Here is a 14,255-nt window from a genome sequence, read left to right as displayed (position 1 = left end):
CTGCTTGCTTCAGTGCATGGCTGCCGGCCGCCATCTTGGCTGACAGTTAATTTGCATATACTCACTGATTAGCCAATGAAAAGGGTAGCGGTCGTACGCTAATTACCTTGTTTCTCTTTTATTAGTGTAGATATTTATCTATTGTGGTATCATACAGAGTATTTTCACTGCCCTAATAAACATCTAGATTCTGTCCATTCAACTTCCTTTCCACAGTCACTGATGTGTTGTGTCCATAGTTTTGCCTCTTGCAATAATGTCATATAGCTGGCATCATATCGTATGTAGCCTTTCAAGATGGGATTCTTTCACTTCATAATATGCACTTAAGGCTCTTCTTTGTCTTTTCTTTTTGCATGGCTTGATAGCTCATTCCTTTTTTAGTGATCAATAGTATTTCACTCTCTGCCTGTACCATAGTTTATTTATCCATTCACCTAATGAAGGACATCTTGGTTGCTTTAAAGTTGTGGCTATTATGAAAAAAAGCTTCTATAAACACCCATGTACAACTTTTTGTGTGGACATACGCCTTCACTCTGTTGGGTAAAGAGAAACAGTACAATTGCTGGATCATATAGTCAGAGTATGTTTAATTTTGTAAGACATTGTCACACTGTCTTCCAAAGAGGATGTATTGTTTTGCATTTCCACAAGCAATGAATGAAAGCTCTTGTAGCTCCACATCCTTGCTAGCAGTTGGTGTTGTCAGTGCTCTAGATTTTGCCTATTCTTACAGGTGTTTAGTGATATCTCATTGTTGCTTTACTTTGCATTTCCCTGATGACACAGACCATGGAGCACTCTTTCCTATGCTTATTTGCCATTTGTATGTCTTCTTTGATGAGGTGTCAGGTAAAATCTTTGGCCCATTTTTTAATCGGGTTATTTTCTTATTGTTGAGTTTTAAGAATTCTTATATATTTTGGGTAACATTCCTTTCTCCCAGTCTGTAGCTTTTTTCATTCTCTTGACATTTGTCTTTTGTAGAAAAGAAATTTTTAATTTTAATGAAACCCGACTTATCAATTCTCTCTCTCTCATGAATCATGCCATTGGTGCTATATCTTAAAAGCCATTGCCATAGTTAAGTTCTAGGTTTTCTTTTTTTGTTACCTTTAAGGAGTTTCATAGTTTTGTATCTTATACATGGGTCTGATCTATTGGACTTCATTTTTGTGAAGGTATTAAGGTTAGTGTCTAGATTCATTTTTCACATGTGGATGTCCAGTTGTTCCCACACCTTTTGTTGAAAAGACCAGCTTTGTTCCATTGTATTGTTTTGCTCCTTTAAAAAAAAAATCAATTTACTATATGTACCGGGGTCTATTTCTGGGCTCTGTATTCTGTTCCATTGATCTATTTGTCTATTCTTCCAACAATGCTACACTCTCTTGATTACTGTAGCTTTATAATAAGTTTGAAGTTGGGTCTTCCAACCCTGTTCTTCAATATTGTGTTGGCTATTCTGGTTCTTTTGCTTCTCCATATAAACTTTTAAAACAGGTTGTCAATATCTACAAAATAACTTGCTGGGATGTTTTTTTAATCCTCACCCAATGATATTTTTCCCATTGATTTTTTTTTTTTAGAGAGAGAGTAGAAGGGAGAGGGAAGAGACAGAGAGAGATGGGGGGTGGGGAACATCGAGGTGAGAGAGACAGATAATCATGTCACCTGTGAACAAAAACAGTTTATCTTCTTTTCCAATAAGTATACTTTTTGTTCCCTTTTCTTATTTTATTGCATTAGCTCAATCTTCCAGTATAATGCTGGAAAGGAGTGGTGAGAGGAGGCATCTTTGCCTTGTACCAATCTTAGTGGGAAAGCTTTGAGTTTCTCACCATTAAGTATGATGTTAGCTGTAGGTTTGTTGTAAAACAGCCTTTCTCCAGTTGAGGATGTTCCCCTCCATTTCTAGTTTACGAAGTATTTTTTTTTTAATCATAAATAGGTATTGTATTTTTTTCCAAATGGTGTTTCTGCATCTATTGATATAATTGTTATTTTTCTTATTTAACCTGTTGATGTGATGGATCACATTGATTGATTTTCAAATGTTGAACCAGCCTTGCATACTTGGGCTAAATCTCACTCGTGATTTATATAGTTCTATACATTACTAGTTTTGATTTGCTAATATCATTTTTTATAGCTGAATAATGTTTCATTGTATGGATATACCATATTTTGTTCATCCATTCATCAGTAGGTGGACATTTGAGTTGTTTCCAATTTTGCTCTTATGAATAATGTTTCAGTGAGCATTTTGTGCAGGTTTTTATATGGACATAGACAGAGATTTTCAATTTTCTTCGGTATATACCTAGTGATGGAATTGCTGGATCATTTGGTAACTCAATATTTAATTTTTTAAGGAGCTGCTAGACTGTTTACAAAATAACTGCACCATTTTACAATCCAACCAGCAATGTATGAGAGTTCCAATTCTTTCCACCCTTGTAAACATTTGTTATTATCAACCTTTTTTATTACAGCTATCCTACTTTGAAGTGGTATCTCATTGTAGTTTTGATTTGCATTTCCCTAATGACTGATGGTTAAGCATTTTTTCACTGTCTTGGTAGTATTCTTTAAATCAAAAGGTTTATCCTATATAATAAAGAGATAATATGCAAATTGCCTGCACACCCTCACACAAGATGGCTGCTCCCATGTCATCACAAGATGGCCGCCACAAGATGGCCGGCAGGGGAGGGCAGTTGGGGGCAACCAGGCCAGCAGGGGAGGGCAGTTGGGGGTGATTGGGCTGGCAAGGGAGCAGTTAGGCATCAATCAAGCCGGCAGGGGAGTGGTTAGGGGGGGACCAGGCCAGCAGGGGAGGGCAGTTAGGGGTGACCAGGCCTGCAGGGGAGGGCAGTTGGGGGCGATCGGGCCGGCAGGGGAGCAGTTAGGCATCAATCAAGCCGGCAGGGGAGTGGTTAGGGGGTGATCAGGCTGGCAGGCAGAAGCAGTTAGGGACAATCAGGCAGGTAGGCAGGAGAGCGGTTGGGAGCCAGCAGTCCCGGATTGTGAGAGGGATGTCCCAGATTGGAGAGGGTGCAGGCTGGGCTGAGGGACACCCCACACACACCAGTGCATGAATTTTGTGCACCGGGCCTCTAGTTTTTTATTATGTCTAATTTATTTTCTTTTTTGTGCTCATGCTTCTGGCGTTCAGTCTCAGATACCATTGCCTAACCCACAGTCATAAAGATTTACTCCTATGTTTTCTTATAAGAAATGTATAGTTGTGGTTCTCACATTTAGATTAACAATCCATTTTAAGACAATTTTTGTATATGAAAAGACTTTTTTCCCCATTGAATTGTTCTAATTGGATTTGGGGTTCAACTAAGCTTGCATTCCTGGGAAAAATCCCACTTGGTGGTTTATAATCCTTTTTATAATCCTTGGTTTGCTAGTGTTTTACTGAAAATTTTTGTATTTGTATTGATAAGGAATATTGATCTATAGTTTTCCTGAAGTATGTTTATTTGATTTTAGTATCAGATACCAAAACTAGACAAAGATATTGGTATCTGGTCTCAATAGAATAAGTTGGAAAGTCTCCTCTCTTACATTTTTTTGTAAGAGTGGGAAATTTTTTTTATTATTAACTGGATCTTTTTACTTGTTATAAGTCTATTCAGATTTTTTATTTCTTGAGTTAGTTTTGATAGTTTGTGTCTTTCCAGGAATTTGTCCATTTCACCTAGGTTTTGTAATTTGTTGGCATATAATTATTCATAGTATTTGTCCTTTTTATTTCTTTAATGTTGGTAGCAATATAACCCCCGGAGGAAGGATATTATCACAGAATCTTGAAATTAATAAAATCAAAGTTAAAGATATGTAAACTATTATAATTATGAATTTTTAATACATATAAACTAGAAATCCTTCCGTTCTCACTTCTGGAAAGAAAGAAAAGAGGCACAAAGATAGAACCAACACATTTCTAGATAAAATACATGAAAGTCAGTTCAACTGAAATAAGAAACAAGAAAGAATTCCTGGCTAAACTTACATATTCTAAGTGTACCATTTAGCACAAACTCAATATTCTAAGCCAACTATAGTCATATGAACACAGACATAAGCATGCACTATAATAAACTCAGTATGACAAATTCCTAAGGCATTAACATTGTCAGAATTCTGTATACTATGCTTTTTGAAATCATAGCACACATATTAATACATCTATTAATAGCCACATAGTTTTTACATACCCTATGACCAAAACCAGCTTTCCTGAAAGTCACAAAAAGTGTTCAGATCTCCATAAAAGATTCATAAGTACACATTTTTCAAAATCTCCTTGTAAAATGAATTTATAAAAACTAAGAGGAAAAACTGTATACAGTCTTTTCTTTCAATCAAACTATTTCTAAGGAAGCTTTCTTTAAAGAACCTGAACTGATGGTTATGTTGACTTTTCTAAAACAATATTCAACTACATAAAGAATATGACAAGCTTTCAAGCTATACTGATACCACTCTGATACATTCAGGAGTAAACTGTGCTCATGTTATAACTATACACCTGACTGGCACTATAGTTTACACACTTACACCTTCTTGATTTTAGTTGATTTTTAGGAGGAAAAATCCATGAAGTAAGTAGGTCAGATGGTGTAACATCTTTATCATCCCATTACAGAACAAACAAAACTGAAGTTTCCACAGAACAGATGACTCACCCAAGGTCACACAGCTCCTAACTGTTGAAGGTGGGACCGGGAAATTCAGTCTGCTGACTCCCAATCACACACCTTCTCTGTGTGACACTGCTTCCCACTCACCAAGAACAGGAGGCAAAAACTTAGACTGCAAAGTGTATGTCAGGAGGAAGTCTCTACCAACTCCCCTAACCGTTTTCATTGAAAGCATGTTGATTTTTGAATGTCTATGAATCACTCTCCTTATCTAACTTTTTTAGCAACTTGACTAAACGCATGTTCTTAACCATCTTAGACTGATAATGAGTCTTCAGTGACCTGCAACCTAACTGTAGATTTCAAAGACATGTTAAATAACCTTTAAAACTTAGTCTTTAGAGCTTAGAGTTACAAGACACTGTTAAAATATGAAACAACCCTGGGAAGTGCTCTTTTAAATAATTCTGAAGCCAAATTAGCACATGTGTCACTAAATGGTCTACACAACATTGACTAAAAAAACCTCATTCTTCTGGCTCTGTAGATAGCTATTTATTAGTGATCAGAGGTAATTAACACCATTGACCATTAACTAAATGTTTATTTTCTCTATAGATAAGAGAGCTGGGAATATGCCATTTGCCTGTGGAACAATAATGTTGCTCCAATACAGACCAAACCATTAACCAGAATCTAACTCATGGCCTATGAGCACTGCAGTATGCAAAGGACAAAGTTCCGATTCCTCTGGCACAGAAGCCGAAGTGCAAATACCTTCTTTATCTGCACTTTCTCCTTGGAGAACCCAACATTTACTTATAATCTAAGAAGTCTAAGCGTCAGTGTGAGTTTAGAGAACATATCCTAAGTAGTCACACACCCATGAATTACAAAGGCGATTGCTGTCATAAACCTACCCTCTAGCATAGTGACCAATGGACTTTAGTCCAAAATGCTATTGTCCTATTGGGCATTTACTAGTATAATCATTGGGGTAAAGGTGGGGAAAAGATCTGAGGAAGCTCTGGGGGAAAGGGACCTGATGTAAGTCTTTGCTGCTCCCCCACATCCAAGCGAGTGAGATGAGAAATTTGAAATAATCTGCAACTTGCCCAGAGATTTCCTGGGAGGCTCTGAAGAAGGAAAAGGAACAGCTGTTTCCCTGGTGCCTTGGCCTTGGCTGTGGTAGTAACTTTTTCTCAATTCTGCTTGATCATTTACAAAAAATAGGTAGTTCTTCTCCGTTACCCCCCTACCAACAAGAGTGCAGATGAGTTACTAAAAGTATGGTACCCCAAAGCTTATCTGCAAGAGAAGGTACACAAATAGGCCAAGTCTGGATCTCACCTTTTGGCTTCCTCTAGGTGGCACAAATATTCATAAGCGATGTTCTGCCGCCGCCTCTCATCCATCTCCTCTGCAGAGAGCCTTTCATCATCCACAATAGCTGGAAACAGAGGAAAACATTGCATTACTGTCAGGACAGTGTTCATCAGCTAAACACCTGAGACAATCAACTAGAAAACTCACATGCAGTTCAACATTGAACAGTGAGACACGGGGTACTGTAATGCCAAGCATAGAAACAAATTTGCTTTGAGTTTTACAATATTATATTATCTCTAACAACAACAACAACAACAACAACAAAAAGCAATACTAAAGTACAGGTTGAAACTACTAAATAACAGAATGAGAACAGCTATCAGATTTCACAAACATGATGCCACAGGAGTTAGACAACCTCAAATCAATTAGACCATGGTCTACTTAAAACAACTTCCATTCACAAGCTTGTGGAATTGGTCCAGTGGCTCAGCTGGGACCATCCTAAAAATTCTGTTATTGAACAAAGAATCTACAAAGACCTGTGTTTTCCCATTCCTAGAAGGAATTAAGGCTTCGCCTCCAACCCAAATCCTATTTTACAGATGCCAAAGGCTCTAAAATTTCTCCCTCACTTATTTCTCAGCCTTTCTGAGACTAACCTTCCTGGTCAACAGCTATCCAGAAGCAAAAAGCAATGGATACAGCAAGTGAAGAGAATTTTCAATCCCACCCTCTTTATTCCAACACAAGCCTAGTATATAAACGTCCATGCTGCAGCTTTGCTTTTCTGTAGAGAAGGCAGCCTCCCCATTTCCTGACTGCACTTCCTCCGGCCACAAGCTCAACAGCACCCACTGCAGCCAATGGCCACATCAGTGAGCCCTGCTGTCTCTTTACATGGCAACGCTCCCTTCTCTCTTCAACCCTCGACTTTAATTCTGATGGCTATGAAATGAATTTGGTTCCTTGTTTGTCAGATTACTCATCTGAGGAAGACAATGTGTGTGTATAGCAGGACGATCATATGGGGTAGGAATGTCAGTGTTTGCTTTTTTGTTCCCTAGCTGCTAGCTCCAGTCACCCATTTTCATAAATGGACTCCTGGTCCCAAGCAGAAGAGATAAGAATGCGAAGGTCACCCATCCATCCCTCAGAAAGACAAATCCTATGACCTGCTGATGAGGAGTCCAAAGTATCATTTTGGCAGTCGAAAGAAATTTAGATCGAATTCTGAACTCTAACTGGAGCAAATACAATGCTAAACACGTAAGAACTAAAAACAATACCAAACCCTCAAAGGACTAAAATATGTAGTAGATACTTATTTGTTAAGCATGTATTTTGTTTCAAAGCCTTAGGCAAAATGTTTTCTATGCAGTTTTTCAGTCAAGTCTCACGATTTTATAGGCAGATAATTCATCCCACCCTCCAGTTGAGCCAACAGGTTTGAGAGATCATTTGCCCAGGTGGAAGGCAGAAACATCAGGGCTAGAAATACTTGGATGGGATGAAAAAAACAAAAATGCCTGGAAGAACTTTGGGGAAAGCCTCTGTTTATGGATAAGGAGGAAAAGAAACCAGCAGAAGGCGAGAGAGGTGAGAAGAGCGCCAGGACAGGCTGGTATATAACCAGAGCCAGCCCACAAGAGCAGGAATTTCCACCCATGTGGCTCCGTTCCTTTAAACAGGGAGACCTCCTCCCAGCCCAATGATACCAATACAAAGATTCATATTTGTCAAAAGCAACTTCTTTTTCTTAATAAACTGAATCTGATTTAATTTTAGAAGAGAGCGCTCAGGTTTAGGAAAAGTATAAAAGCTCTCAAACAACCCTCTTTTGCCCCTCCCCTGCAAAATTCCAGCCTCCTCTCCCCTGAACTCGATTTCAACAACCCTCAGGTAGCCTTCCAGCCACACCCACTCCTCTACCCATTCTCCCCAGGGCCACCAGAAACATGTAATACATAGTCCAACTGATGCTACCCTCTGTCTCGAACCTTCAATGGATCCCCATTTCCTACAGAACAAAGTTCTAGAACACTTTCCCTCTCCACCCCTACACAAAGCTGACATTTAAGCCACTCCTTCCAAGCAGTGCCATGCTTCAGGGCCACACCACAACCTTTCAGGTTTGAGTGCTCTTGCTCTCCACCCTGTCTCTGCCTGGAAAGCCACTGTCCCACCTTCTATGCGTGACATCTTTGACATCTTCTCAAGCATCTTGGAGGATCTCAAAGTCAAAATCCATCCACTCTCCTGAGCACTTTGGTTCATATTTTTATTACATCACTCATCACAAAAGCCCCCACTGTAACTGTCAGGTCTGCCTGTCCAATGTGGGGAATCCTTAGAGGAAAAGATTCTTTCTGATTCACCTTGACATCTCTCTCACATCAATCATGGTTCCTTGCACACAGAGCACACAAATATTTGCTGAAAAATTATGTTCCAGTGAATCCTCACTACATGAGTTAACCATCACCCTCTAATGCAGCGGTTCTCAACCTGTGGGTCGCAACCCCTTTGGCGGTCAAACGACCCTTTCACAAGGGTTGCCTAAGACCATCCTGCATATCAGATATTTACATTACGATTCATAACAGTAGCAACATTACTGTTATGAAGTAGCAACAAAAATAATTTTATGGTTGGGTCACAACATGAGGAACTGTATTTAAAGGGCCAGAAGGTTGAGAACCACTGCTAATGAGTATACTTTGCAAATTATGATTTTTCTCATCCTGTGTTTTCTCAGAAGATACCTCACCTTGCATGCCCACATAGTATCACCTAATCCCCCATCTCCACTGTTCCTAATGGTTAATCCCCAGGACTTCCAGTTTCTCATTTTAATTTCAGTCTAAGTCTGTCTCCCATTTTTAACAGGGTATTTTCATTTTATAGTACCTTCTGACACATCGAAGTTTGGAAATAATACAAAACTCTTAGTGGGAGTCCATGTGCTCAGTCTATTCTCCCCAACTGTTAAGTGTGGGCCAACGGAGGCAGTCTCACTGCCATCTTCCCTCTTAGCTGCTGCTCTTTCCAGCCTTAGCCAACCCCCCTTAGGAGGCAGAAGCCCTAGCAGCACTCAGTCCCTAGGCCTCTGCTCTTGACTGTAAGATTCCACAAACCTGTGCAAGATTCTACTAGCCCAGGAGAGCACTGAGGGGGCTCTCAAACTCTGACATCACCCTGTCCAATGAGAAGATTTGACTTAATGTTTTAATTAAAACATCCACAAAACCTTAAATTGCAATCGTAACATACTGACCATTCAGCTGATAGAATTCTACCTATGATTAACATTCAACTCAAGGGCCACTTCCTTCCCAAAGTCTTTCCTCATTGTTCCTGCTCAAAATGCCCTCCCTCCTGGCACCTCCTGCATTGCCTTGTTTAATAGTAAACTCCTAGAAAACAAATTTGTGTCCTCATGGTGTCCAGCACAGGCTACATGCTCCATAAAAATATTTAATGACCAAACAATGCCTTATTATGAAAGATTAATAAAAGGGCTCTAAAGTATCTATGTGGGGAAGTTTTAATTGCCTATTTACACTGAATAAAATAAGGGTGTGGTCACTGACAGAGCAAATATAGTACCATTACACAGACTTCACTTAACTAATGTTTAATTCATAGATTCTATGGACTAGGCATGAGTGACAGCCGAGGGATAGGCCAGTGAACCAACAAACAAAACATGTTTGCCCTCATGGGGCTTCCTTTTACCCACCCTCGCCCCCTTCCTTCCCTTCTGATCTGGTCCACTGGATCACATACCTGGCCCACTGTCCTTCCAACCACACACTTTAGCCTCACCTTCCTTCATTCATGACCTATTGTCAAAGTGGAGGCCAAGGTTATGAGTTTGAGAAAGTCTTAATCATAGCAAAAACAGCTCCTTCTGAGCCACAGAGGTTGCCTGCAAATATTTCTGCATTACTCAAGAGTTACTAAGCAGTAACTTCTGATAAGAGCCACAGGCATGGATAATAACCCTGCCATTTAAAGGGCCATCATGGAGCTGATAAAGGAATTCACTTAAGCATGACTTTACCATCTATAAAGCACTTTTCCATGTTATTGTGTAGTTCTCATAATCACCCTGAGAGATAGGCATTATCACTTTCTTGCAAATGGGGAAACTGGGGTCATGCAAGGGAAAGGGACCGCCTGTGGTCATTTGCTGGGTCAACGGCAGAGCACGGGCTGGGATGAAAGTCCCTCCGCCCCGCTGCCCCGGCTTTGCCCAGTGCCATGCTACTGCCAGGTCTGAGTGAGCCGGGGAATGTGCTCCTCAAGGCCAAACCTAAGGTCAGATCATTTAAGTGCCTTCAGAATTGTTTTTATTTTAAAGCAACTTAATTAGCTGCAATTTCCTCTCAAATTTCATGTTTATTGGCTGCTCTGAATCCTAAGAAACATGAGGACATTGTGAAGAACACAACTTCCTGAAGTATTATCAACTCACAAAATGCCATTTGTAATGTTAGCTAATGTTGGCTAAAAGATGGTATTTTAAAGCAATAACTTTTTTTTAATGTATTTTTATTGATTTCAGAGAGGAAGGAAGAGGGAGAGAGAGATAGAAACATTGACGATGGGAGAGAATCATTGATGGGCTGCTTCCTGCACACCCCCTACTAGGGATAGAGCCCACAACCCGGGCATGTGCCCTTGACAGGAATCAAACCTGGGACACTCTATCCACTGAGCCAAACCAGCCAGGGCACAATAACTTTCCATGGAAATCACAATATAGGGATTACACAAAGTTTAAGAAGCAGAATGAGAGGAGTTGGTAGAGAAGGTATTGAAATAGAATTATATAAGTTAGAGACCGAAGGAACATTAAGAAGTCCATCTCCCAAAGAACACCCACAAAATCCAGTGTAAAAATAGCCCAAGACCTACCTCATTCATTAAGGAGTTGGCATGGTTATTTGTTAATTTCAGTTATTCTATTTGTTCCCTTCACACACAGAGAAACCAAGGCCACCACGGCCTTTGCATTAAAATTCATTTGTTTGTTCAACAAATATTTCAGTGGCTGCTTTGTGCTAATCTGTTCTAGGGCCTGAACACAAAGTGATAGAAATGACACACCAGGTCCCTCATGAAGTTTTTTAAAATTATAAACAATGGAGAGTTTGGTATAATTACAGGAGGCTTAGGTAGGTGGGGATATAATGGAGGGAGAGTCGGCAAGAATCACAAAAACTAGGGTTGGGAATCTCTGTTTCATGAAACAGTATTACTTAAGGCATGTCCCTTTAAGGAAAAGCAGATTAGGAATATGATATGAATCACTAATTTATGGAAACATGCCACAATTTAGCATTTTATGTACACACTATTCTTTTGTGTGACTCAAAATTTCTGTAAGGAACCCTGAATATCCTCGGGTATGTAATTCAATTCAAACGTGTATTGAACCATTTGAGAGTTAGGAACAGCTTTTACCTGGGAAAAAATATCTAAATGAAAATCTCCCCTCTCAGTACTTAAAAAATGGCTACCGGAGATGGCATGTATATCCCAAAGGAGGCACTAAAAGGAAAAAACCTGATTCCAAGGCCCTAAAACTGGGGTAGGAGACGGGACTGGAATATAAAAATGAGAGAATCCAAAGTCCAAAATTTCCAGTAAGCTGATACACTCAGTAAACTTGCCCTGTAATATATTTTGGCTTCACACTAGCCTCCCCAAGCATCTCACAGGCACTTAATCTTAAACTTTAAAGAACCACATGATCAAACTTCCCTAAACTGAATTTCTTTTGAAAAATGGGCAAACCTAAAAGTTTTTAGCAACCGGATACATAGTCACAGGCACTGAAAAAAATCTGAAACGATAGAGATTGCTCCTTCACGTGTTAAAAACACAGGAGGCTTCATCAAGTCACCAAGATTATGAGACATTCAGTACAGGGGCTCACATCTCATCCATCGCTACATCCTTAACAAGCGCCAGGTTATAGCAGGTGCTCAGTAAAGGCTGCTGAGTGGTGTGCTCAGCTTGAAAGGCAGAGATGTTGTTTCTCTCACAGAGTTAGTCCTACCAAGCCCAATGCCCTGATGGTAACACAGCCATACAGTCCTGGTCCCAGAGGAAGGTGAACTTTATTTAAAGCCCGACCTTCACCCCTTTCCTGGAACTTCTCTCCCATCACACATTCCTACTAATTCTCCAAAGTTGTAAAGCAATACACACTTCAGAGGATTTTCAAGTTATACACAGATGTGAGGGGCTGGTCATCTCCCTTAATGTGATCATGTGATCATGCTTGAGCACCTAAGATGCCGCCTGTTTCTACCAAGCTGGTAAAAAAACCTCAGGACACCTTTTCAGAACAGGATCTCATTGCTAAATCACACACATGAGAGTAAAACAAATTTTGGTTTACTGTGAAAATTTGGACAACAATGTCTAACATATATTTGAACAAGAATGTCATATTATATATGGCCCACTGTCCTTCCAACCACACACATTAGCCTCACCTTCCTTCATGACCTACTGTCAAAGTGGAGGCCAAGGTTATAAGTTTGAGAAGTTCTTAATCCTAGCAAAAACATTATATATATATATTTTTTTCTAGAAACTCAGAGCAGACCATAGGATGTTAAAGCCCATATACAGAGGTGGACCAGAGTGCAGATTAGGATGGGAGGAAGGGGTCTAAGACTTTGCTCAATTTGGGAGAAGAATTAAAGGCAATGATTCCTAGATTTGGGATTTCTTAGACAATGACAATTTCAGAAAACACTTCAGGGATAAAACTCATCTCTTTTGCTACTAAGCAGGCATGGGAAAATTCCATTTGCTCACTGCCTGCTCCTACACACTCCATCATCCCACACAGACCTCAATAAGGAAGAATGGAGTACAGTATCAAGTTTCGAAGACCAGTTTTAAGATTTTTAACTCTAACAATTAAAACTACAGAATGCAATTGTAATATCCTTAGTCTAGATGAGCTCCTACTATTTTTCAAAGGAAAAGGAATTCAAATCACCTCTATTTAGGTGTGAACTTTTAGTGCTTAAGATGCTCAGTGTAAAAGACTTCAAATTACTTAGAACCAGTCCTACAATGATTCTCCGTGTTCCCTATAGATAATGAATATTTTAAAGACACAGACGTTTATCTAAACTTTAATACCTCATGGGAATGATGATATTTTACAACTGTTAAACAGACTTAGCAGGTGTATTTATACAATGACAGTCCCCAGGGCTATTCCCACGGAGCAGTAAGTCAGGGCTAACACTGTCCCTATTCTCTCAAAAACTACCCCAAATAAGCCAGAATATCAGAAGTTGTATCTACAAAGCTGGGAACCGTAAAAGACAATAGTTGGCCTAATTTTTTCCTTGCCTATTAGGAGAAAAAAGACACACACAATAAATCACAAATAGTTCAAAGGTAGGTGCAAGAAAACAAAACCACCTCTTGGTTATGAATAGGACTCTTTTCTGCATATGTTTCATGCACTTATGTCATATTTCTCTAGTCAATGTAAGCTCTGTGTGATGTATGCATGAAAAATAGCAGACAGAAGGGATTTACATTTAATAAGCACTCACTGTGTGTCAGATATTTTATAAACAACCTGCAATCCCTTTTAAGATGGGAATTTCAGTCTCCATTTTTCTGATGGGAAACAGTCTTAGAGAGGTTAGCTAACTTAGGTTTAGGTAATTCTAAGATCACAAAGACAGTTAAATGGCAGAGTTGGAATAGGAAACAACTCTGATTTCAAGGTTCTGATCTTTCTACTCTACTGAAGTGCCACAGCCTCCCTGCATGTAAATGGATGATCGGTCTGGCAACCGTTTGGCTCTTCTGAGGGCACCATTAAAGTTATTATAGATGTCTCACTAATCAGCAGAAAGATGATGCTACTTACATGGTATATCATAAGCAAAGTGATAAGATCAATAAATGCTGAGAACACATTTGAGAAAATTTAACCTTTGTTATCTGTGCCATCCTCCTCTTTCCGCCAAAAAGGTGAATTTCTGCCTAAACTGACAAAAATACCTAATATAAAAGAGTTGGCTGAGTGGAAAGGGCAGTGACTATAATTAGTGTCACAGTCATGGATGAGTTAAGTAGACATTCAGTTTCCTCATCTGTAAAATGGGAATAATGCTACCTACTCCGGTAATCTGTTGTATGAGTATTTTTCAAAATCTTATTTTAAAATAATATATATTATAAATTACTGAATAGTTAAATTAATTCAACTAT

General features: G+C 39.3%; 1 protein-coding gene across 2 annotated transcripts in view; it reads right to left on the bottom strand.

Annotated features, from left to right (window-relative positions):
• Positions 1-14,255, bottom strand: part of IQGAP2 (IQ motif containing GTPase activating protein 2) — a 283,664-nt gene that overhangs the window by 231,078 nt on the left and 38,331 nt on the right. For both annotated transcript variants that reach the window (XM_005858052.2, XM_014549911.1), the window contains one exon: positions 6,012-6,111. In XM_005858052.2, the coding sequence (XP_005858114.1) occupies positions 6,012-6,076 (65 nt within the window). In that variant the 5' untranslated portion in view covers positions 6,077-6,111. Of the gene's footprint in view, positions 1-6,011; positions 6,112-14,255 lie in introns of those variants that run through there.

Source organism: Myotis brandtii, unplaced genomic scaffold (genome assembly GCF_000412655.1).
Source record: "Myotis brandtii unplaced genomic scaffold, ASM41265v1 scaffold115, whole genome shotgun sequence".
In the NCBI taxonomy this organism is placed as follows: Eukaryota; Metazoa; Chordata; class Mammalia; order Chiroptera; family Vespertilionidae; genus Myotis; species Myotis brandtii.
This window is presented reverse-complemented; position numbering and strand designations above follow the sequence as displayed.